Genomic DNA, 26,001 nt, shown 5'->3' with positions numbered 1-26,001 from the left:
AAATAAAACCACACCCCGTGGCAGTTCTGCAACTCTATTTATTGTTTGCCAAAGTACAGCATATGCACAAACAAGGAAATGTCTAACAAGCATCCATATGCAAACACACAACACGTCGGAGGAAACCTCCATGTTCAAGCAGAAAACACCAAAAAACAGCACTCACTTTTCACTCCTGGTGTGGACATTTTTAATGCGTCAGAACCAAAGCACTAATTCCTCGCGATTAAGAATCATTTTTGGAGAACTGCATCTTTTTTTTTGCAGACGATGGATAATGAAGGCGGCTTTCTGTTAGCAGCGGATGCCATCGCGTACTCGCGTTTGATGGGGGACATCGTAAAGCCGCAGGCCGGTTAAAGTACTGTTCAAAGACTAAGGTGCGTAATCCACAAACACAAATCGCGGTAGGAATGCACCGTGACAAAGTCTATTAGATCTCTATCACATGCCCTGTGGGGGAGGAGGGATATAATTCCTGCATAGTTGAGTCTCGCCCACTCACCAATGTCAACAGGGAGAATGAAAGTGTGCTTTTACAGTAAACTGGGTTACTTGGGCGACAGACAATTTGGAGTGAGGTCCACCATTAAGACAAAGGCCTCGACTGTGCTGAGTTCATGATGAACGTGCCGATGTGCGGAAATGGGCGTGTGAATGCGCGGGCTTTGTAACCAATTAGAAACCATCGTGACTGGCTCCTCCCCCTTACTGCCGCAAACAGCGAGCGAGCAGGGAGCAGGCTCGCGAGCAGGGAGGTTCAAGTTTCGCGACCGAGCAAATATCTCGCGCGAGACCTACTTTTTGCTCGCGGATGTTTGATTTTCGCGCGCGCGTGGACCGGATTTGCGCTCTCGGGATTTTGACATTGATTTGCCTTCATAGGCCACGTTCACCGGGACCCGAGCGGTCATCGGCGTGGCCCGCACAAAGTGGCCCGAAATACGTGATTTGGTCGACAACAGGGGAGCCAAACCTGGAATTCATTTAGTAGTTTAGTTAATGTCACTAGTAATAAATTGTGTTTGCATCTTTGAAGTGGTGATGAAAATCGCCTGACTCATTTTCTCATCTTGACTGAATAAATATGGTCAACTCTTGTCACAAGTTACTGATGAAGAAGAGAAAATGTCTTTGATTCGCATCACCAGTTTGCCTACTGGTCCAGCAGGCGTCCCACCAGCCGTCCACCGATTTTCCTTCCTTTTGCATTATCCGGTCGGTCGACGCGGGTTTGACGAAGCCCTTACGGCGCAACAGAGTTCACAAACCCACGGCGGCTGATCCAGGCCCGGGCGCCGTGGACCAGTACAGGCCTGTGGTGAGTTTGTGCACCACGTGTACATGTGTGACATTTGCAGTATCGAGTCTGTTGTCCATCCCGGACCTCCTTTGAATCGCACACCTGTAGCAGTTTCTGCAGCCGGTATGAATCTGCAAGAAGGAGGCGGCATAACCGGACGTTTATTTCCAGAAGGTTGCGGGCAGTCCATTGTTTGTAGCAATGACGGATTAATGATTAAAAGGAAGCCTTTCTACTGGAACGCATATGAAAGCTCTTGGATATTTTAATCATGTCAGCTGACCGTCATGCTTTCCCCTTTGACTTCTCATTACACCCACCGGTCCCATTCCGACATGCTGCTCGGTCTGCTCCGTTTATTCAGTCCACGTTAAATCAAACCTGTCCAGCAGGCCAACGGAGGACTTTTGTGCAGTACACACGTACACAAAAGGCATTCCTGCTCACACAAACACACACAGGTTCATCCTAAATTCATCCGCTGTTCACTATATACATCAACGCTTTTCTAATACAGGACACAGGTGAGCAAGATGAAAGTGTGTCTGTGTGTGTGTGCATATTATATGTCTGAGAGTCCATTCTGGTTTCCAGGTGCCTATGGGCATGTATATATATATATATATATAATATCTGTGTGTGTGTGTCAGTTGGTCTCGTAGGAGGAGAGCAACGCGGCGTCCACAGGCTCCATGCAGGAGGGGCAGGTGAAGGATCTCATCAGCCAGTCGTCAATACAGTCCATGTGGTAGATGTGCATGCAGGGCAGGAAGCGGATGGGGTCTCTGTACACAAAGTCCATCATGCAGATGACGCACCTGGGCAGGGGAACACAGGTGCATCTCGTTAGGGATCGCACAGACATTCTCCATATTTTAAACATGGAGAGCAGTGAAAGTTTATACCAAATACAAATGAATCAGATAGGAAAAAATAGCTGCTTTGAACGTTACCATTCAAAAGTTTTTTATTTCCCCAAATTGGAATGCATATGGATTTTTTTAAACACACACACTCACACACACACACAGCTTAACAGCAATGTGCATTTACCCTAATAGCCACAATATTATAAAATATTGAGTGTGCATAAGCCTCCGTATCACAGCACTGCATGCACACCTAGAATTACAATTTGAAAACTTATTTGCATTGCATTTATTTGCATAAAAAAAAGTAATTAAAAAAAAACACATATCACAGCCCAGCCGGCATCACTCACTCTCTGATCTTCTTCTCAGAGCCGTCCCGCCCCGGGTCGTACACGCCCTTCGGGAGGTGCTGGATGAGGCCGATCCGCTGTGCGATGCGGACCTGCTCCTCCTCGGTCAGCTGGGTGGCCAGTCGGGCCTGGCTGGGCGTCGGGTGGTAGACAGGCACGTGGATTTGCTCCTGGGGAACAGACGGGAGAGGTGAGCACATGGAAAGAAAAGGTCAGACCGGGGTCACAATAGCTGGAGGTCGGGTTTGTGGTGGGAAGGTGAGACACACTTTTCCTATCCAACAAACATGCTTTGTTTTTTTTATATACAATTATTCCTGTGAAAAACTAGCCGAGCAGAGCTGAAACCAATAACTATTGTCAATAACTGATACAGTTAACAATTCACTACAAGCATAAATTCATTATGGTCATGATGGGGGATTACAATCCCGCGCACTAGATGGTAGTGTTTCCAAACAGCCGCAGGTGACAAGAAATATTTTCAATCTGAAACATAATCATGAACATGAAGAGTGAAGAGTATATTCTTTTATCCCGCCTGTCTGCTCCAAACCACGCAGGTAGGAGTTTAAAGCCAATGAAAGTAACATCAAATCAAAATGACATCAGAACAAAGTTTCAGTATCAGACCAGGCATAATGCTGTGATATGAATGTCATCTGATATTTTAATGTGCATTTAATACAGAAAATGATCTGCCCTGCACACCAATAAATAGTGAAAATAATTAATAGGTGCAGCCCTAAATAAAGAGTTGATAAGCTAAATAAAGAGTTGTCTCTACAAGCAGTTGTATATAGTAAATAATAGGACCATCAAAGCTGAGCTAACATATTTCACAGATTTTGCCATACGAAATCTGTGAAATATTTGTATTTTAGAGAACAGTTTACATGAAGTCAGGGGAGAAAATGTTAACATACATTTTATTTTTCTGCCGGGTGCCCTCCCATCGTGCTCCTCTCTGAACAACCCTTCTACTCACTCCACTCTCTCACTTTGCGGTCTACACTTCCTTCCTTCCTTCTCATGCGCTCGCTAGTCTGTAGCGCGAGTACTAGTTCCTCATGTCCCGGTTTGACCCCACTGCGTCAGCCCACTCGCTCACTCCTCCTCTTCCAGCGTCAGGCACCTGAAATGATCCATCAGCCCGTGTGTGATTAATCAAAGTCCCCTGTAATGCCATTATGTGAGCTCTATACCTGCACATCCACACTGCAGGGAAGCGCTGTGTGGTGGAACGAAGGGCGCTGGAGGTGAGAGGGGTCTTAGCGGGAGAGAAACCCATCTGCCCCCTTTGATGAACAAATACGAGTGTGTTTGTGATCTATTGGTCAAGAGGGCTTTCCACAACCGAACAGCGAAGGAGGCCATTTAAACATATCAAGTAGTCCTCTCAGTAGCAAACGTTTTTACTGCATAAAAGATTCCTTTTTAAGTTTAATTTTACGAAGCGGGGGGACACACAAGGTCAAAGGGGGTCACTTTGGTGGCTACGTTCAAATGTAATGTGGAACAAGCCGAATAGCAGCGCTTTATTTCAGCTCAAGCCACGGAGCAGCTCTGACTAGACAAGCCACAGGTTTAGTGGATGTGGGAAAGGGTTGCAAACATCCGGCGTGGCGGTGACTTCCGTTTATAACACGCGGCGTTGGAACAGCTAAATCAAATGACGTTAGAAGTAGAAGAACGGCATTTCCTTAAATTCAGTCTGAAAGTATTCCAAACCTCGGGCCCCACCTACTTGCCCCGTTCCCAGCAGTGTCCACACGCACCGCCACCAGATACACGAGGCGTTATTGAAACCTGTTGATCTGGTGACTGCAGAGAAACACAATCTTTGAACGGGACGTCCAAGCGCGCGCCCACAATGCAGGGCGAGCACACACAGCGGGTGACCCTAACGACGACAGCAGCAGTACGAGTATTAACCCTGGTATTTACTCATAACTTGTGAGTCGCTTTTCTGCAGCCACTCAAAAACTACACATTAAACTAAACATTAGTCAGACGACTTGGTGGATGAAGTTGGGCATGTGTGAGTCAAAGCCCAAGTTGGGCATGTGTGAGTCAAAGCCCACACACCAGGAGTCTGAACAATGGCTTGTTTGTCAGCACGGCCTCCTCCTCCAGTTTCTCTATTAGGTCAGACTGAAGGTAATCTGCTCAGTTAGGAGCCTCCGTTTCCCTCAGAGGGGAAAACGCGCCCGCGGAGCCACGTGGGCGCCGTCTTCCTGTGGCGCTGGAGAAACGCCCCAGGCCGCTGTTTGGTCAGGTTCTGCTGCTGGTGTCACTTTGTACGATGACAGAGAAGACTGACCGCTAAAGTGGACTTAATGGTGGGAATCATTAACTGTGTACGGTTAAGTCTGCTCAACATTAATCAGTCTGATCTAGCAGGAAATATTCATTAAGGAAAGATTATAAAGGGTATATTAAAACAGAAAAATGTGTCCAAAGAGAATAAATCTGCTACTTTGCAGGGTTGTTAAATCCACTTTGGATAAAATCTGTTTAACTAGGAAAATTTCAATAAAAATCGTTTTCAGGGTGTTTAGTATGGCGCTGAAAACGTGAATGTCATTGTGTGTAAATGATCTGCCTGTGTGTTTGATGCCAGCCATGTAACGGACTGTTACAAAAAAAAAACTAGTCATCCGTCACAAGGGGCTCTCTAATGGGATCACTCTCTTAAAAAAAAACCCACTATTCATGATTATTTAGTCGACCTAATCATGCCTGTGGATTCAGGGACACCAAATTTAGCTCTTCTGCCTGATGCTCAGGAATCAGGGATCATTTATTGCCATAATATGTCAGACATACAAGGAATTTGACTTGGCGGTTGGTGCATCACAGCAGACAGTATACGACAATGGACGAGGAATAAAATGAAATATAATGCTGTGTTAGTAGCATAAGGCTATCCCTGTGACCGAAGACAGGGAGGAAGTAACACAAGGGCAATACAAAGTAGTCGTAGCCGTGTTACTGTGTGGTTCCTGTTATATGTGGTTGGCACACCGCGTTAAATTATTAATAAATACGTCGATCACACAAATGGCTCATCAGCTCCTCCACCGTTCACCATTTTTTTTATTTTTTACGTGGTTAAACTTTTGCATTCGTGCCAAAAGTCTGCTTGAAAGCTGAAGAGCCTCCTCTTCAGATCGCCTCGGTCGGCTCCGTCCCATCTGCTGCGCTCTCCCACGTCAACACTCCAGCTCTGACAGCTAATTATAAACAACCTCTGAAGCAAACCCCCCCCTCCCATTTCGTTTGACCAAGCTGGCGGAGCTCAAACCAAACTGCTGACTGCGCGCTCTTTTGTCTTGATGTCGAGGCAGGTGGTTGACAGAATCTGTGCTTTTCAGTTTTGAGTGTGTGTGTGTGTGTGTGTGTGTGTCCACTACTGGTCTGCAGCACCATCAGAAAGTACATTTGGCCCGGTTTCTTGTGCAGAGCAGCAGGCTCTTATTTAACAGGTTTTAAATCATCTTGTACCTTCTGGGCCTCATGTTTGCACCACAGTGAGCGAAACAGTTGGAAAAGGCTTCAAGTCCATCTACACGCACACACACACACACACAAATTAATCGTATAAAGTCTGCGAGGGGTTCCAGCCAACGAGGTTTGGCCGTGAAGCTACATGTCACAGCAGCACAAAGGCCTTTGTGCCACACTCAATGTGATCAATAAAAACTCCTGTCAGTGTTGCCATCTTACAGACACACACACACACACACACACACACACACACACACACACACACCATGCACCTTATCTCCAAAAAGACCCATCCCACAGCGATGAGTCAGCGGCTCAACAGCTGCTTTCCAAATTACCAAACTCGACGCACAAAGCAACAGACACACACACACACATGCACATTGCACTTCACAACCATCACAGTATTCAGGACCGCAAACAGAGCGGCACCTCCCTCTCTTTTGTGGTCGCCACAGTCAATACAAAACAAAACACATATAGATGATTTTTGACAAGACATTAAAATGGCACACCAGCCTAAGTGGCTCGGCGCTGATGTCATCACTTGAAGTCTCAGCTTTCTACGTGCAGCCGTTCTCTGCACGCCGTAACCCTGCCAGTAAGTTGTTAAGACGACTTGCGGTAAACGGTAACAAGCTTCGATTTAAATCATTTTCCGTCTTCTGCTCTCATTTCCTGTAGTGTGAGGCCACTCAGAGCCCATGTTTGTTTTGGATGTTTTTCACCAACGGGGTCGGCCACCTCGCCTGGTGCTCACCAGCACAGGGAGAACGCTGCCGCATACCCGAAACATCTTTTAACAAAACTCCAAATTCAATTTGAAGTGGAGTCTGGTGGAGCCTTTGGCCCCCTTTCTGACAGAAGCAGCACTACTAAAGTGTGTTGATCTGACGTGCGAGCACACACAAAATGTGTGCTGTGCTGTCAGGCCGGGTTCAGATGGTGATTACTTTGGTCACCAGGGAGAAAAGAGCTGGCGGGTCTGAAAGAGCCCTTTATAAGTAGGGTTTTTTTTTCTAACGAGTTAGTTAACACTCTTGGGAAACCGTCAACACAAACAAACTACTTACGGATTTTCCCACACCAACTAGAAGCTTAGTAAGAGCTGCTCCCGAAGAACCCGAGGAACGTTTCTGCCGCTTATTATGACAGATCTGGCTGCTTTGGCCTAATTACAGCCGGTTGCATGGTAGACATGACGTACTCCCAGCAACCTGGAGATATATACATACCAAGGGCCCAGGGCCCCGTTCAGATGTTATCTTTGACCGACGCGGACGCAGGGGCTTTGTCGAGGGACGTCCTGCTGATAACAAATGAGCAAAGATGTTCGACTCAAGCAGAAGGAAAAATAGGTTTGAATCGATGTGGACAGAAAGGTTCTGAAAATACAGTAAAAATGGGTTTTTAAATCAACCTTCTGTTTTGAGAAACCAAAGTTTAAGCGTGTGACCTGAATGACGGAATAACGGTTGATTTAGTATGTAGGACATTACGATCCAGCATGCTAAATAAAAAGAAGAAAAGAACATGCAAGACAAGTTATTGGAAACAGTTTTTGGAGTTATGATGAATAAACAGAATTGATTTCCCCCGTCCCGTCGATGTGACTTAAATATTTAAACAAAAATGTAAACATGATTGGTTTCGTCTTTTAAAGAAATGTGTCCATAATGAAAATAAAATCATGCGTTTATGACATTTAAGGAAGAAAAGAAAATTCTATTTGACATATTCAATAACCGTAAGTCGATCATTTTAAAACCCAGTTCAAACAATAATTTCACACTTAATATTTTTGAAATGATAAACGGAGGCAGTGGTGCTTCTCACACTTGTCTTAGATCTACAGATAAGGTTGAACTTAGTAACAGGATCCTCTGTGCCAACACAGAGAGGGGCAATAACAATCATATTCATGGCTACAAATGGCCACGTCTGTTTTGACAGGATTTAGTTCAGGAAATAAGGACGCAAAACCAATTTGCTTCGCGCAGGAGGATCAGGGTGAATCAAGCAGAGAGAGAGAGAGACACTATTTTACAAACAAACAAAAAAAGTTTCCGGTCGATTCAAAATAAAATGATGAGTTAATGCGGATTAAGTACACAGGATGTCTCTGTTCATCTTTAGTATGAACTACGCGGATCAGTGTGTGGAATGATGCATCATAAATATGACCTCACGGGACCCGGCAGACAAAGACCTCCGGATAGAACAAAGCGGATTAGTGTGAAAGCCACGGAGGGGTCAGTGGGGCTGGGAGGGGGGGGGGGGGGGGGACGCCTGTCAAACACCTCCGTGCCCCCCCTCCCCATATCTTGTGTTGTGGTCCAAACAGCTGGCTTACAAAAGTTACCTGATACGGGGGCGGGGGCTCCTGGTCGGGGTCAGCGCCGTCTCCGTAGCTGGCCCGGTCCGAGTGGGATTCGTGTAGCAGGGAAATATCATCCGAGGTCGGAGATTTCAGACAGTTTCCCATCTCTTCCCTCTTGGGTATCGAACTCTCCCCCCTTCTAACTCTCTCTCTCCCTCTCCACGGCAGTCGCTCTACTGGCGCTACACGGCGGGACACCGCGGGCCACTTCCACGGATGATGTCAGCAGTGTGAGAGAAGGCGTTTCTCCAACCACAGCGGGTGGATGTCCTCTCCCAGACGGCGGGAAGGGCTGCTCACTCCATCACCCGCGACACAAACGTCAACTCGAGCTAATAGCCGTTAGCCACAGACAGAACTAGCGTCAGCTAACGTTAGCTCGTAGAAAGAAAGCTAGCTCTCGAGAGCATCGACTCGGTTCGTTCATTTGTTTTTCGACATGAACATTGTCACAGATTGGTGTATCCGCGGCGGCAGCACGACGAAGAAGATGTGAATGTCCTTCATTTAAAAAGGCAACAGGCAGTATTCCAGTCGGAAATGTTTTCGGTTGTCGGACTTTCCAGCTTTGCAGCTGCCGAAGAACAACTAAAGGTGGCAACGTAGCAACACGAAGCCCCACCCTTTCATACAACCGACCAATGAGCGTTAAGCCATATCGCGTAAGCTCTTGTTGGCAGCCAATCAGAGGCGGGATCACGTTGCCCTTTGATGAAACATAAACACAGAGCTGAAGTCGTTGAATGAGTCTTTGTGATCCTAATATTCGGGAGGTTTCGACGTTAGCAATACTGGCCTCAACATATTTCATGACTTTAAAGAGTATGTTATAAATTCAACTTCATCTTTATTTTCAATTCAATATAATGTCAATATTACCCCAATACCCACTGTGTTCTTATCTCTAGTTACCATTACATTGCACATCAACAAGATGAAATTACTCAACTGTATCTAAACTGTATCTGGAGGATTAGATCACACGTATGAGAACAAAGAGTGCAATGCTTCGCAGGCGAGCAGTACCACTTTTTACTGTGCGCATCTTATTTTGTGCTTCTGTTTGTGGTGCACCAATGACAAAAAAAACGACACAAAATGGGGATGTGTTTTTTTTAGTTGCTTATCATCATAACATCTTAAATTATAATAGAAACATCTACAGGAATGTCATTCTGCTCAAAAGTAGCCGTGCCGATTAAAACATACTGATTGTAAACATCACAATGCCACTAAATTTGGTTAGTTTCTTTCAGCTATATTTTTAAAACTAATTGATTAAAAATACTTTTGATCAATCAGTAAATGAAATTTGTTTCTCCTCACGAGAGCTGTTTAGAGTATATTTAAAGTACATTTCCTTCACCATTAAAGAATTGAAACCGACTTTTAGTTATTGTCTTGAATCCCAAACTTTCGTCTAATCATGAATAAATCAGCAGTGCTCTTATTCCAACACTTGAGACACCATCTGAGGTTCCAGGTTTTGGACTGAGATAGCCCTTCAAATAACCTCCAACACGATTAGAGGTGACCCCGTTCTGCCTTATCATCAATCATTACAAGTGTTTGCACATATACAGATTATTATTTGAGTATGGTTATGGTGCCCATGTCCCTTGATAGATGGCTGTAGTCAAGCATGGCAGATAAAGGAGCAGCAGAAGACATTCACAAAGCAGGATGACGGTGGTGGTTCCCGTACGGAGCTTCTTCACTCACTAAAGATGCAACAGACGGACAAGCAGGCAGTCCTTCGCCGCTCGCCATGAATGGCCTATTTGTTAAAGCTCAAGTACTGTTGGAGCCCGTCCCGCAAGCCGGGAGGAGAAAAGGAGGGAGTCTGCCTTTCTAAAAGACACATTCATCTGTCCTCTCAAAACAGGACAATTTGTGTAAAAGGTGCCATTTACAGTATATACATGTAAAGAACAACTCTCACTGAAACTCTGATTATTTCACTCCGGAGAGTTTGCAAAGCTCTGTGCAAAAGCCATTCCACGTGACTGTAAATACAACAAGGTTTAAGATCCAAGTAGTTCTGCAGAAGTACCTATTCCACATTAAGACATTTCCTTCTGAAACAATAAAAGGTTCACTCAATCTATAAATTGCCATTTATGGAGTAAAAGTGAATCCAACGTATAAATACTTTTTTAATGTAATTAATAATTGATTTAGGTCATATTGGATTCGATCAAATATCTTAATTAAAGGTGAGACCCTTTTAACTGTTCTCTTTAACAGTCCTTGTGTATAAGTACCTGATGTCAAACATTTTCAAGTCATTTAATCAATAATCTTTCATTTAAATTAAGGTAGGTGGCAGAGCTTTGTACCAACAAAGTCAATGGTGCTGCTGTTCAGGTGTAGTTAGGGTCGGTAATTAATCAGGGGGGTATTTGGGACATCACCCTGACCTGGGCACATTTTTATCCTGGGGTAGTAATGGAGGCAGTTTGCAGTATAAACTACACCATCACCGTGTTTCATACCCGTGTGCGGCCCTTATTGGTGGCCTTTATGCTGAAGTTTCATAATACGTTTCTCTTGAAGAGGACGTAGCAAACCTGACTTATCTTGTCGGGGCCACACGGAGCAGCAGTTGCCCCCGAAAGGGAGCCTCCATCTTCTCCTACCCTTCTGATAAAAAAAGACAAAAAAAAAACAAAATCGCCAGCCTAAAAAGGCGGGGCCGGCCCGGGCTAAGTGTAAAATAGTGGGACTACAGTCGGAAGAAGCTGTCTCTGCTCTAGTGTGTCCTCCGCTGCCTGTTATGGGCTGGAGGAAACACTGATGCCGTTCACCCCCGCTCCCTTGGCCTTATGCAGAGCAGCCTGAATACGGAAGTGGGTACGTGACTCCATCGAGTAGTGCTTGTAATTTTGCCTGAAACAGAGCAAACAGAGTCATTAGAAATACCACCGGGAGAAAATCGCAATCTAATTCCATATTTCACACGGCCATTGTAACAAACCTGTGACATTAAGCTTCATTGAAAACCACACAGATCAATTGGCGTGGCATTATTAAACAATTACTTTGAAACAATGTGGAAAAGTTTTATATTCTGAATCTTCGCTGCGACCACAGGTGATTTGAGTGCGCTTTGCCGGTAGACAGACTTACTTTGCAGTTTCTAGGAGTCTGATAGCCTCAGCCCTCCTGCCTTGCTCCAGACACAGCAGGCCGTGCTCCAGCAGGGCATTAGGAACCAGGTAGTGGTCATACTTGATCTGCGACTCACTGCGGGCGATGCCAAAACAACAGAGGTTACACAACACGTGTGGAGGGAAGGAAGAGGCCCATCAACCGCCGTGCAGTTCGTCCTCAAAACAGAACCTCCTCATATCATCAGAGGATGCAAAAACCAATGTGGTGAGGCTAACTGGTGAAAGGAGAGCAGCGGTTGCTCTGGTTCGGTTGAGCGTGCTGTTCATTTTCTGTGCACGTCGCTGAGAGAGGCTTACTTGCAGAGGATGAGGGTAAAGTATTGTTCGGCTTCGTCGTGACGCCCCAGGTGTTTGAGACACAGTCCCTTCAAGAGGCTCAGCAGACACTGGTCATCGAAGGTGAACTCCGACCCTGGTATATAACACAGATTTGTTTTTGTTGAAAAAGCACAGTAAATCTGGACAAACATTCAACCTACAGATTATATAATTATCTCTGGTAAAATGTCTGAATAAAATCTTACATAAAAGGCAATGTATTAGCATCAACAGATGGTAAAAGTTGTCCTACTTGGTGTGCTGTCGAGTTGAGCTTGAGCCTCACTCAGCGTCGCCAGCATGCCTTCCGTCAGCTCTTTGTGTTTCCCGATGACCGTGTAGCCGTTCCAGATGTACATCATCTCCTAGGCAACACGGATACGCATAAAGCGTGCAATGTCAAAATCAGATCATTGCAATTGATGGAGATAGAGACGTCTCAAGTCTATGTAGTTTGTAACTGGAATACAAGTGATTAAAATTGAGAATTCTGAGAGTACTACCCCACACAATGAATGAAAGAAATGTTTGATGCCGAGAACTGGTACAGGCATGACTCATCACTATCTGCACATTCTCAGTACGAGTCATAAGAGCTTCACAGCAAATAACGAATGAACCAGCGAAACTGATATTACAGAAACAATTTACAATCTTCTCATTGTGAAGAGCTCGTCCCACGAGCGCAGATCAATGCAATTGATAGAGACGAACATTTTTTTAAAGTGTTTTCTCTACGTGACAAAGTTCAGCTCTCTTGATGAATTTGACCTAAACATAACAGTTGTTCTATGGCCGCAGTTCGAGCTTTAACAATAACCCGGCATCCTCATCAGTCGCTCCAAGAGGGCCAGAATAACAAAGTTAAGGGGCTCCACCTTTGCTCATTTTGTTCGATTTTACTGGGTTTATCTACAAATGTTACAGTTCTACTTCCACTCGTCGCCCCCCGTCGCCCCCCTTTCATGTGACGGCTTTGTGGGTGGCAGGTAAAGTAAAACCACTATTTACACCGCCTGAAACACAATGACTGAAACAACCAGCGTGCACATTTCAGCATGAGGTTGACAGATCATTGCCTTTGTGAAACAACACATTTTACTGGTGTTTTTGTGATCCACTTTCGTCCGATAAACATTTCACACACTCTGGTTTCCGTGCGAACATCCAGTCATGCTACAAGTGAAGCAGTGCGACATGGCAACCGGCCTCGTCCAGTACTGACCAGCGGCGGAGCGGGAAGAGCAATTGGGCTTTCTGCAAGGTAGCGACGGGCTTTCCTGATCGCAAACTTCTCAGTCGGTAAAGATTTCCCCGCTATCTTCTGCTTCAGCCCTGGCACCTGCCTGAGAAATAATAAAGTGCACACATTCATATCAGTAGTAATGGTAAGAAAATATTTTACATCGAGTTTACTTCCCACAAATTATTATATCTTGAATATAGCTGTGTACAATCAATTAAAAACTTCAGATATCCCTCCCAAAGATTTTTTTCATCTCATATATCATTGCGTAACTGTCGCAGTGAATCGTCTCTATTTCCCTGTGTGTGCTCAGCTGCTACCTGAACAGAGTGAACGCAGTCTCCCCGAAGGTTAGGCAATCATCCGGAGTCAGCATGCTGAGGTACGCCGCTTTCATATACGCATAGGTAGCCTAGGGGAAGGAGAGAAGAGGTTACCATCGCAAGTCCATCTTTCCCTTTTAACCTTTTAAATGAGTGGAGGAGAGAGAGAAAAACTATGACCAGGTTGAAATCAGAGAATCAGGCCGGGATTTGCATAACTCCAGCATTTAGTCTGGTTTTGAGAGATCTTTCTTTTATAACAATAATCATATTATGAAAAGCCCCTACAAGCCGCTGAGAAGGCTTCCTCTCTAAATAGTGCTAAATTTCTCCCAAACATTTGCCACGTATATTGTTGCTGCCAGGTACAAAACACTGCAACTAAGCAACTTAAACGTCCCACTGAAAATTATCTGGGGAGCAATTTGAATTGAAATGTAATGTGTGATTAATAACTTTCAGACTTCCATTAGAAGTGCAGAAACAGGTCAGCGCTTTCCCTTTGAGTCATTTGTCATCGCGTTAAGAACACCATGGGGATCTAATGCCACGGCGCGGTGGCCCACCTTGGACCAAGTGTTCTCCTTGCTGAGCAGGTCAGCGTAGAAGTAGGCCATCTTCCAATGCCTCTTGTATGTGAAGCACCACATCAGCTCCCAGTAGCACATGTGGTGGAACTGCTTCCACTCCTGCTGCACCTCGCAGCACTCCTCAAAACGCTTGATGGCCTGAAAAAATACGGTATTAGTAAATGGGAAGTGACTCGTTTCATTTTAAATTATTCTCGTACTTGTTTGTATGCACGGGGTGAAATGTGAACCAGAGGCCGAAGCATTTTAAAAGGCAAAGCAGAACACGTTTTTTGTGTGATTGATCCTACAGTGTTTGTTTTGCAATCCAAATGTACTATTCATCAACTATTTGTGAAAAAGACTCAATACATTTGCAACAGATGATTTGTAAAAACTACAATTTTCCACAGTGCAGGGCATGCTGTGTATTCTTTGTTTGTGCACAGAAATGACGGACACTCACAGCGTCCAAGTTGCCTTTGATCTCCTCTATTCGACCAGCGAAGAAAAGGAAGATGGATCCCTAGGAAGAAGCCCAGCCACAGAATGTTAGGGAGCGATCCCAATGACTCACGATAAACAAAAACAACAACAAATGTTTGATGGATTCTGGCACACCTGTGGATATTTTTCGAGATATGGCTGCAACAGTTTCTCTGCATCTTCAACATCTCCTTCCCCAGTGCCTGCGAGACCAAACATAAGAAAACCTGTCAAGACCCTCGCTGCTTTTTGAGGTCGGTCGCGGCCGCGTGTGTGTCCCACCAAGTATGAAGCTCATGAAGGTGTGGTAGCAGAGCAGCAGCATGTTACAAAGAAAGGACCTGAACGTGCTTTCCGCGGAACCCTCCTGAAGCTGCTGAAGACCAAACTCCTGCAAGACACAAGGACGTGCAAACAAGAGCGGTTTGGATTTTGCATAATTCCACGGCAGGTCTGCTGGCGAAAGCTGCAAACACTCTGCAACTTGAATACTTTCTTTGCAGGAAAATCAAAGAGGAACGAACTACAGCATTGTTTTCCTATTAGTGACTCAAATTTGGAGAATTCTGAGAGTACTACCCCACACAATGAATGAAAGAAATGTTTGATGCCGAGAACTGGTACAGGCATGACTCATCACTATCTGCACATTCTCAGTACGAGTCATAAGAGCTTCACAGCAAATAACGAACGAACCAGCGAAACTGATATTACAGAAACAATTTACAATTTCTTCTCATTGTGATGAGCTCGTCCCACCGCGCAGAGCGGCCCTCACGCCGGCCTGCTGGGCCTTCTTTCAGCCTTAGATGGTGCTCACATGTCACCAGAGCTCACCTTATTTCCAGTGAAGCCCACAAACTCCAGCAGCTTGAGCGTCCGCGTGGGCAACATGGAAATCATCTGCAGGAAGTAGAGAAGCAATGTAATTGAAATTATAGCTGATCTTGCTGTATATGAATATGTGGTCAAAGGTCTCGTCTTATCTTACGGTGAATCCATTGAGTTCAGGAAGACCCGCGTCTCACGATTCAACTAAACGTTTTCTTTGACCCGCGTACGATAACATTCAGGCTGTTACTTACTAGGTTAAAGGCTCCGACTCCCAGTTTAACACCCCCCTCAAAATGGCCGTGGTTTTCACCCTGAGTGTACCCGGAAGAGTGGAGGACTGTGTGCAGCTCTCTGCGGGGTGAAGGTAAAAGAACGCAGATTAAGAGGGGAAACCGGAGGTTTTACATGTGACGAGGGAGAGAGAAGAAAGGTCTCCCGGGACTTGAGATGCTCACTTGTATGTCTGGTAGCTGTTCCTGACTTTGATTCCTCCTTTGATGAAACTGATCATGTTTTCATCCTGAACAAGAGAGCAGGAGGGGTAAGAGGAGGAGAAGCGAGGGCAAACACTAGAAAACAGGTTCCCAGCTCTCTGGGTCGTCCTCACCTGAAGGAAGGTGAGTGCTGCCCTCTGCAGGAGACACTCAGCGTAGCAAACCTCAGCGTGAAGCTCCTCTGAGGGGGGAAATGATCTTGAGTCAGAGCGACTGGACAAACACACATAAACTTACACACATGTGCCATCTGTTCTGATGGACACTATTGGACTTTACTGACCTTCTGTGAAGCTCTTGGAGAAGCTCGACTTCTTGCGTTGTCTGATGGAATGAGAGAATGTTCATGTTTCTCCCACAACCAGTCACAACAATTAAAAGAAGCAAATCAGGTCAGCGCTGGTTTGAGGAAGAGTGGGTGTTTAAATATGGGCGGGCGGATGAGACGTGACATCAGTCCAGCACTGAGTCGTGACAGATTCTTAGACTCTCTGGGACTAATTGACAAACATTTGTAACATTCTGACTCCGACAACAGTTCATCAGCTGGCCATCGGAGCATTATCGCATGCTGGTGTCGTGGGGAACTCTCACCGCTGACAGGTAGCCTGGGCCTCTTTCATCGTGTTTCCTGCAATCTGGATGTGTTGCGGGTCAAAGGTCATCATAGCCTGCATCTCCAGGATGGTGGCGTAGGTCAGAGCGTGGTACATGCTGTCTTTGGTTCTGTTAAAAAAAAGATACGCAATGTTTTTTGGGTTTTTATTTATATTGCAAGAGGAAGTTAAAGATGTCAAATGATTAGCTCTGGTGCTCCGAAAGAGATGATGCAGAGGTTGAATGACCTCATGAAGCCCGGCGCACCACTGCACAGGGGGAACCCAAAAAAACAATTAGAGTCTAACATCGCTCAGGTTCATGGCCACGAAGGAGGAGTAAACTCGGCGGACGCCTCACACATTCTTCCAATAGATGTACTGGTTGTTCCAGCTTGAATAGCTTGATGTTCCGGTTTCAAAGGCTTTTATGAAAGGTGAATAGTGTAGCGTTGAACCACTTTGGTGGTTGGACTAGAAAAGCGCTTTACAACTGCAGCACATTTACCATTTCCAAACACCTACATCTCCTTAGAAAACCTCTCATTTTACCGCAGCAGGGGTCTGCTCCGCTTAGTCCTGGTTCTAACCGGGCCAACGCCAGCGCGGTGGACCGGAGGAGGGCCCGCTCACGGCCGGTAGGGGCCCAGCAGGAGTCGGAGACTTTCTGGTGATTCTGCACGGTTTCATCGCATTTTGTGCGGAATCCGTCCCGGTGGCACAGACGGCAAACGTCAAGAGCAACTAAAGGAGTCAACCATCTTCAGTCGGATGGTCTCATTTATGTTTGTAGCTCATCCAGAGGCCTCTGTATTATATTCACAAAAAAAATGGGTGGTTCGAATAGCGAGTTGTGTTTTTGTATTGGAGTACTCACACGCACAAACACACACACACACACACACTCACACATAAAGGAAGGTCAGAATCCCTCAGGTAAAACATAAAGGCAGAGGTGTGTTGAGAAGAATGCCGTCTATCTGCATCACCAGCATTTCACTGCTATTCACGGACTGACTCATTTGATCAGCCTCTGCGTCTTTAGAGCTGCAATCGCTCTCCTGGAAACTTCATTTGAACAAACAGGTTTTTCAACCCGTGTAAAAAGAGACCAAAACACACCGGCTCGCAGCCGTCAGACTTTCCTTCAACATATATTTGTTAAAGACTGATAAGAAAAACGTGAAAGTTGTCGTCTGTCAGGGTCAGAAAAATGCAGCGTGGAATCAATTATGGCTTTTAATAAAAAACACAGACAGACCTCAGAGCTTCAACTCCTGAGGGAATCGATAGTATTCATTCTAATAAAGTGAGCCGGCGGTAAACAGGCATCAACTTACAACCAGGAAGCAGCCAGGAAGAAGCAGAAAGATCCGCCTGCCTCTCACTGCTCAGTCAAGCCAAGAAGCTCCGGTTTAATCAAAATAATTAAATAGCTTGTAGCTGAAAGCGACTTGAGAATACGAAATATCTCACAGCAGAACTCAAGACATTTTAAATGAGCTTCACCTCAGGTTCTGGGACACGAAGGTTATAACCCATCTGACAGCATTACGCCGAGTGTCCCACATATTCTTCTCTGTACAAGAAATCCATGTTTGTGCATCTTGTCGTCAGTTCTGCACACGTTGCTAATAATCAGTAAAGTCAGCCCGATCGGGTTGGGCCCTTTTGCCGTATGTAATGTGCAGTCATTGACAGACACGTATACATGCATAGCTTATCCATCGCCTCGGCCAGTTGCTGTATTGTATACAGTGTTTGTAGTGCTTCTTTAGTGCACCACTCCCTGCTGCGGCTGATAGGAATGGGGCGGGAGGCTGAGCATTATGAGAGCATGAGACCGTACACATGTTAGAACAAAGGCAAAAGGACGCAAAGCCTCCTGTTGGATACCTCCTAGCTCGCAGGCACGTTTCACAATCTGCCAGCTGAGCTACAGGCGCCCGTCTCGTGAAAATGATTCAATCCTGCAGTTCAACATCACTCAGTATTGAAAAATATCAGAATTCATACATTTTATCGGGATAATCATCCCCATAAGGGCAGATGGTAGCTCAGCGATTGCCTTTCTGAATAACAATTCAAATATATGTCCACATTAGAAATACTGCAGGTCACAATTTCCTTGGACAGAAACAGAACCCCGTATTCAGGATTTGAGACTTTGAACTGCCTGTTGTTGTGAGTGTAAGTGCATTAAACCTGTAATGTGGGGACGAGGGAGCGTCAGCAGATGACATCACACCTTACAATTTGTTACAGAAGTAGGAGCCATCGTCCTCCTTCCGAAACGCTTCTTTGTGCGGGAAAAGTTTCACTCTGCGACGGTTTCCGACCCTCACGCTGTCCTACTTCATGCGTCTAATCGAACATGCTGGACTCCAAGGGCTCTAAACGTCATCATATATGATCATATCGGACTCGTTGTGTAATGTTCCAATGTGTCTCTAAAACTGGCTGTGAGAGTAGAAAAATAAAGCAAATGAAATCACTCTAAACTTTACAGGAATATGAAGTGCTAAGAGACAACGACAAGGAAACGCACAACTGCAGAGTCTGGCAGTGACTCGTATAAAAAAAAAAAAAAAGAGGGCAGACAGGAAGTTGTTCTTCTGTCTCGACGTATCGCTTCTGAAAAGAAGAAACCAGGACTAAGGAGTGGCCCTACGTCCCAGAGAGAACGCACACGGTGGACAATAATATCGAAGATGTGATCCAGTTTCTGACAATCGTTGGAGAGAATGAGCAGAGAACAAATGGAGTAACTTGATGACGCAGGGCTGGAACACAAAACTGAAGGAGGAGGGGTGCGAACCCGAAGAGGGACCTGCGAACGTAACACAACGCGCCACTGGAACGCAGGCAAAACCTTCGTCCACGGAGAAATCTAATAAGCAGCATCAGCAGCAAACACACTGGTTTCCTATTGCCTCTGTTCATTGTGCACAGGACGGTGTATCTGCGTGTAAAGTAATGACTGGTCTATTGATTTTAAAACTCAAAAAGGTAATTGTATGGCAGAGAAATTCTAGTGAGGGTTCCCTCATGTTTGGACACTTTACTGGGCAAACAAGTTGATCGAACTGCTTTTAGGAGCGCAGAAACAATTGAATGTGTTAGCATTGTTAATCAATAAAGGTAAGTCAGTAACAGCGACCAAAGCGTTCTCTGTAAAACGTAAAAGCAGGACTCTACGGCCTTGTCAGCAGCTCCGTGTTCTAAGAGCGACCAACAACGACGTGGTAATATGCTGCTGTTTATGTTCACCATGTTATGGTAGTTTAGCATGTTAGCATGCTAGCATTCGGTGATTAGCGCCAAGTCCATAGGATAGAACAGGTGTGCCCGCCTGACACTGACAGGACCCAGAACCTGAAGCAGCCAAGTGGACATTATCCTTAGTGGTGCCATTTACGCCTTTGATTTGGCTACATGTCAAAATGTCTCTTGAGAATAAAAAGCATTATTGCACCAGAAAACACAGTCGCTCGAAAGCATTTTATCCCCTTTCGTCTCTCATGAGAATGATGCTAGGTGGGTCAGAGCTGAAAGCAGCTGTGCATCGGGTTTATGATTATCAGGCCGTGGTTCAGGGTGGTCTGGTACCTGGATCTGAGCCGAGCCTGCGCCTTCTCAAAGTCGTTTCTGAGGAACAGATCCAGGGCGGCCATGCAGTCCTCCAGAGCCAGCGACAGCTCTGACCGCGAGCACCTGCAGGACCAAAACACACACACAAAGATCTGGATGAGAAGAGAAACCAGCGACAGGCAGGACCGGAGAGGAGCACGGGGAGCTTAGCCCTCTCCGAGTGACACAAGAATACATTTGATCGGTTTCACTGAAAATGTCATTCTTTTTTTGAGTGTTCAGTGTAAATTCACAGTACTGCTATGCCTCGCTCACTGTTGCTGTGACAAATAGCATCTCGAAGCGTTGCAACAAAGAAACGGGTCTGGATATCGGTTTATTAACCAATTCCTCCTTTACGGAAGCCTTTGACATCAAAAGAGGAACAGAAATACAAGCCGGGTCAGTCAGACAACGTGAAGAATGGAAGAAGCTGCGGCCTTAAAACATTTATGTTTCCCGCGAATTTAGCTCACAGTTGTAAGCTGAACTGTAAATGATCGGCGATGATGTCGTTGTGCAGAAAGAGTTCATCACACAGAGCACGTGCTCCTCACAAGCCCACGGCATGCTGATCATGCACTCTTTCATCCCAAGGCTTCATGGCTTCTGGCTTCATGGCTTCTGGCTTCATGGCTTCATGGCTTCATGGCTTCATGGCTTCATGGCTTCTGGCGTCTTCAAATGCAGTTTGGCTTCGCTCTCGCAGCGTCCAGGCCTCTGCTGTCGGTCCAATGAGCTTGAGCTTCAGTGTAACCTTCAGATGAGAACGACGCTGAAGCACAGGAGAGCAGGAACTTGACAAACAAAGCCAAGACCGATGTGTAAGTCCAGCTGCGACTAACAGACAGCCTTCGCTTGACATTCCTGCCCATTAGAAACACAGAGGAACTATGAGCTTATCACACAGACACACACACACACACACACATAGAAAACCCACATAAGGGAGCACACACACTCTCACTCTCACTCACACACACACTGGTGCAGCTCTGGCTAATGACATGCGGGTGACTTCTGTGTTCACCATATGACTTGCAGCAAGCCGAGCTTCCTCATAACAGCTCGGGGTTACAATGACAACTGCCGTCGCTGAGAAATAGAAGTTCAGTGTGTGTCTTCAGATTTTCCCAAAGGAAACAGAAAGACAAAAAGAAGAATACCTGTATGGTGTTCTACATAAATGATTCAGTCATTCTGACAGGAAAAGACAGATGGATGGAAGGCTAGTTAGCTTTGTAGCTTAGGGGTATTTTATCACGGTCTTAAAACTGACTTCTTTTTGCAACCAGCCAATTCAAGTAAATTGGCTTCATTTTACCGAGCCGGAGGTTGTCGCCTTTTCTATTTAAACTGCAAAACTTCAACCAGTCCCCAACTTCCCGACTTAAGTCGGCCCGCGGCACCGGCTGCAACGGTCACAGCGCACATAAAAAAACGGCCCCTGTTACCACCGTCCTGCTGCCAGGCTCGAGTCAAATCACTTCAGAGTACAAGCAATAGCCTGGTGAATAATACATGCCAATAATATTTAAGGGAATATAACATTATTGCCTCTCCCTGATGGTCCGCTGAGGGTCACAAATCGATATACTGCAATAGCGTATGGAATGCAGTTTTATGCATTTCATTGTCTCAGTTTAAAAAATGTGTCCCTGTTTTCCTAATTGTTTAGGTTATGCCAATAATCAAATAGGACATTAGAATTACCATGCTGGCAAACAATCAGTGCATGGTTTCATTATAGTCTCAACTGCTCCTGACAGAATGAGAAAAGAAGACAATCTGAGGCCCGAGGAGAAGAAACCAGTTCTCAATCAGTGAGAAAAGATTATTATGCCACAGAGAGCCTACAGGATGGAGGCTGGAGGGAATATGTCATTATGACCATCATTTAAAATAAAGAAGATGCGTGAGCACCAGCACAATGAGGAGAGTCTCCTGGATTCAGGATGTGCGTAGTGTGCGTTGTCCCGATAATTGTCCAAATAATTCTCCCTCAACAACTTGCACACCGACGATCATTATCAGCGCGCCACACACCCACACAAATAAAAACACTTGGCACACAACCACTATTCATACACACACACCCGTTCGTGTGCTCATGAAACCTACAATGCCAGCACACACACACACACACACACACACACACACACACACACACACACACACAGACTCTCCCTCCTCCAAGAGTGACGAAGCATTAGTTTATCAACTGCAGTTCACGGAGCTTTCACTGCCTTGCTTCAGATGACAAAAGAGCCGAGCGGCGTCGGTGATCAAAAACCAGCGAGTTTGTCCACATGCTTTAGCGTCGCAGCCAGCAGACACACAAACAACACAATCGCCAGAGGCCGACTGAATGACAGCAGCTCCCAGCAAACACGCAGCAAGAATCTTACCCGTTTGCCGGAGTCTCTTCCTCTTCTGACATTTTCATCTGGCAAAAGTGTTTGTGTGCGTGCGTGTGTGTGTGTGTGTGTGTGTGTGTGTAGAAGACAGAGAGGGAGAGCTGCTTGTCCAGTCGTGTGACGTCTCTGTCGGTAGCAGCAACGAGAGCAGAAGCAGCAGCAGCAGGGCAGTCAGGTGAAAGAGACACAGAGAGAGAGACGGAGAGAGAGAGAGAGAAGACGAGCAGGAGGAGGAGCAGGAGGAGGAGGAGGAGGAGCAGGAGGAGGAAGGATGCAACAGCAGATCTTAATAAGATTGGGATGACCATAGACATGAGTTAAGAAAACACAGTCCATCTGTGGTGCCTCTAACACACACACACACAATAACATACAAAAGGCCTGTCCGACCGATCCTCACCCTCACGCTACACACTGCAGTCTCTGCTCCGATTGGTTGTTGCCAACTCAGAGGCGGGACTAAAGACTAAAGGCCCTCGAATCATGACCTACAAATCTTTGAATAAGATGCTAAACAACTACTTCTTTTTTTTTTAAACCAACCGATCAAATAAAAAAACAATCAGTCATTCATTCCCGATACAAAACTTTAAAAGAGGGAAATTTTTAACGACCAAGGAAGGCAGTGCTGGTGCGTAGTGGGACGATCAGCTGGTTCAGTCTGCTGCAGTGGCTGAGACTAAACACTGCAGCGACCGGAGGGGTCCAGAAATAGAAGACGTAACCGCAGCACCGTGGACGCACACGACCTCGTGTGTAATCATGAATGAAAAAGTGGCTCGCCACCAACACGGTGTTAGAAAATGACAGCTCGGCGCTCCGTCTGCAGATGTGCACGAACACACGCCATATTAGTAACACGATTAACATAAATATCACTCTCATGTGACTGCAAAGCACTTTGGGCTAAATTATTCTTTATAGAACATAAAAGAAGCTTAAGCAGCAGAGATGGTCACGGGTTAAAGGCAGAGATAATTTGATTTAAATCGCTGCTGTCGCCATGGTGACTGGGATTGGGAAAACAAGTATTAACCATACAAGAGTAAGTCATGCACAATATGTGTGTTTATTACCACTTGTAGCGGGAAAACAGGGTTGTAATGACCATTGATATTATTTGCATTTGCATGTGAAATGCAATTCCACTTACATTGAAAGTATCTACTTAGAATAATGCAGCATCGTGTGCAACATGTATCAACATGTGTGGACAGACTTTATATGTCCAACATGTAACATTTCTTTGTGTCATAACGGCAGCTAAAGTCTTTTGCTCATAGCAGGATAGCGGAAGGTTTCTCAGAGCACTTTTTTCTTTTTGTCACCATCTAAACCTCGCGATGGGTCCGAGTTCACCTACCCTTTGGACGGATTTGATGATTGCAGAGCATCTCCGTGGTCCGAAAGCTGTAACCTGAAACGGACGAAAAACAAAATGGAGTCTGTTTGGAGAAAAGAGGGAAGTCTCACGGGACAAAAACGGGCTGAAAAGGGCCGTCATTGTCTGGGGGACACGACAGTGAGAGCCACAGAAACCGAGGCAGAGATATATACGAGGGCGCTCCGAGGGCACATATTTCAACTGGCCAACTTGACATTTCTGTGGATATTAACATGAAGGTTTGGGTAAATTGTTGGGAAAACGGTGGGTGAATACACATTAAGTTTATAAAAACAGTTTCAAAGATTCTCTCTTAAAATCTAGCTGACAATATGCTTCTACCCGACTTTTTCCACTCTGTGTCCTTCATTGGTATTTTAATTCAAAGACACTCACCCAAAATCTGAGATGATGGGATCCATTGCTGAATTGTTTATGACTGACAACCTGAAAAATCAAAACAGAAATACGGGTCAGTCCATGTGTCTGTATGGACAACTCAAATGTAACATTACACTGGTAATAAGACTCTTATTACCACGGCGGGTTTTGTTACGGAGGACGAATAATGTACAAATACTAAGCGTACGCGACGCAAACATACTGGTTTGTGCAGTCCGGGCCATGGAGGATGTCCCGTGCCTGGCTGGCATCCCTGTGAAGAGGTCAAAGGTCAGTTTAGAGAGAAAGTAAGAAAGGATCTCATCCAGGTGAGAAGATGGGGGGGTGGAGGGGGGCATGCTGGGATGATCTGATGAGGACTCAAGAGTTTCGTACAGACGGTTTAAAGGTCAATTATTCCCAGTATGTGAGGAAAAAGACATCCGATGTGAACACATTAAAGACACAAAATGTCAGATAAAAAGTAATTACAAGCGTACGAATAAGGAAGCACGTGTCCACAGTGACTCCAGAATAAATGTACTGGTGCTGTTTATTACATGTATTTTGTTTTGTACCTCTCATTGTTTTTAGGGTTTCTAAGCACAGAAAACCTCTACTTACAGTTTAGGGGGAGTTTGGATGAGCTAAAACTATACGGTGCAAAAAAAAAGATAAGATTTTGAAAGAGAAATTTTGACCGCGAGACCTCTTAAATCCATTGTGTGCCCGCTTCCAAGTGTCCTGAATAAGGTTTAAGTTATTTATCATTTGTTTCTGTTCAGCAGCTGCAGCTACTGGACAATGCAATACAAACAAAACAACAAATAAAGTTAATACTGTACATTGTTACTGGGCTGCAGCTTACTTACTTACAAACTAACTTACATAGATTTCACTCTACAGTATAATTTCCACCATCGGCCCACAGCGATCACACTCACTTCCCACTGGATTTATTACGTCAGAGGCCGGTCTCCTTTATTTCCGTCTAATACAACTTTCAGTGAAGAGTCGGATCATGTCCCGGCAGAGTGAGTTCTTCGGGGGGGGGGGGGCGCTGGACATGTTGCGTCCTGCTCTCAGACGAACAGGTATAAAGCACGATGCGCCCTTATGTTTGGACACCGGGTCCGGACTCTCCGCTCTCCTCGGACAGATTCTTCCTCACAGAAGCTCTCCGATCTCTACTCACGTTTGCTTGTCATTTTTCTTCACGCTGCGTCTCCAGTTGGTGATGAAACTCATCCCACGGCTCTGGGATCCCGCGAAATCCAGCGGAAGGTGGCGGGCGCAGCGGGTGTCACTCAGCGGGCATGGAGGGAGGGACGGACGGACGGACGGGGAGCGGGTTCACGCCGACTTGTGCGTCTTCCTCCTTCCTGAGGTGGAAAGGTGTGCGACGGCTGTCACCGCCACAGTAATGGGCTTCCTATTCAAATGCGCTGCGACGTCGTGGCTGCGGTTCCGGGCCCCCGGGTCCTAAAGCCCGCCAGGTTGTTTTTTGTACACACGCGGTAGAAATACAAACGCGTAGCTACTTAAATGAACATTGTTTTAAATGCAGCCCAGATCTACAGCTCAACGTTACTCACAATAAGCCTGATAAATTCACGTTATTAGTTTTATGAATACTGTAATGTAAATATATTACGACACGAGCCGTACTTTTAATGCGGTATTATTCTTCTTTACAAGCGACCACATTGAATGATGGCGCATGTCAACTTTTATT

The 26,001-nt window shown here is 45.5% G+C and overlaps 2 protein-coding genes and 1 long non-coding RNA gene across 6 annotated transcripts; 1 reads left to right on the top strand and 2 right to left on the bottom strand.

Moving 5' to 3' along the window:
* Nucleotides 1-18: 18 nt before the first annotated feature.
* rnf11b (ring finger protein 11b) lies at nucleotides 19-9,036 on the bottom strand. Its single transcript, XM_040185135.2, has 3 exons — nucleotides 8,398-9,036; nucleotides 2,526-2,695; nucleotides 19-2,121 (listed from the first exon to the last, which is right to left on the bottom strand). Exons 1-3 carry the CDS (start codon nucleotides 8,518-8,520, stop codon nucleotides 1,950-1,952), a joined length of 465 nt encoding a protein of 154 aa, XP_040041069.1. The 5' UTR covers nucleotides 8,521-9,036; the 3' UTR covers nucleotides 19-1,949.
* Nucleotides 2,545-9,800, top strand: LOC144411463 (uncharacterized). Its single transcript, XR_013468637.1, has 2 exons — nucleotides 2,545-2,715; nucleotides 8,584-9,800. It is a non-coding gene; the product is annotated as an uncharacterized LOC144411463 (long non-coding RNA).
* ttc39a (tetratricopeptide repeat domain 39A) lies at nucleotides 9,518-25,755 on the bottom strand. Of its 4 annotated transcripts, none has more exons than XM_040185132.2 (21): nucleotides 25,462-25,755; nucleotides 24,490-24,540; nucleotides 24,282-24,332; nucleotides 23,865-23,918; nucleotides 20,064-20,168; nucleotides 16,453-16,584; nucleotides 16,142-16,182; nucleotides 15,972-16,039; nucleotides 15,820-15,884; nucleotides 15,616-15,715; nucleotides 15,368-15,433; nucleotides 14,813-14,921; nucleotides 14,666-14,733; nucleotides 14,511-14,570; nucleotides 14,042-14,203; nucleotides 13,473-13,564; nucleotides 13,132-13,252; nucleotides 12,160-12,271; nucleotides 11,886-12,000; nucleotides 11,545-11,661; nucleotides 9,518-11,304 (listed from the first exon to the last, which is right to left on the bottom strand). In XM_040185132.2, exons 1-21 carry the CDS (start codon nucleotides 25,512-25,514, stop codon nucleotides 11,190-11,192), a joined length of 1,857 nt encoding a protein of 618 aa, XP_040041066.2. In that variant the 5' UTR covers nucleotides 25,515-25,755; the 3' UTR covers nucleotides 9,518-11,189. The 4 variants fall into 4 exon arrangements, with proteins under 4 accessions (XP_040041066.2, XP_077964580.1, XP_077964579.1 ...); XM_078108454.1 differs by lacking the exon at nucleotides 25,462-25,755 and adding an exon at nucleotides 25,211-25,229; XM_078108453.1 differs by lacking the exon at nucleotides 23,865-23,918.
* Nucleotides 25,756-26,001: the final 246 nt, after the last annotated feature.

Source organism: Gasterosteus aculeatus, chromosome 8, assembly GCF_964276395.1.
Source record: "Gasterosteus aculeatus chromosome 8, fGasAcu3.hap1.1, whole genome shotgun sequence".
Taxonomy (NCBI): Eukaryota; Metazoa; Chordata; class Actinopteri; order Perciformes; family Gasterosteidae; genus Gasterosteus; species Gasterosteus aculeatus.
The sequence above is the reverse complement of the archived record's forward strand: the minus strand, read 5'-3'. Positions and strand labels throughout refer to the sequence as shown.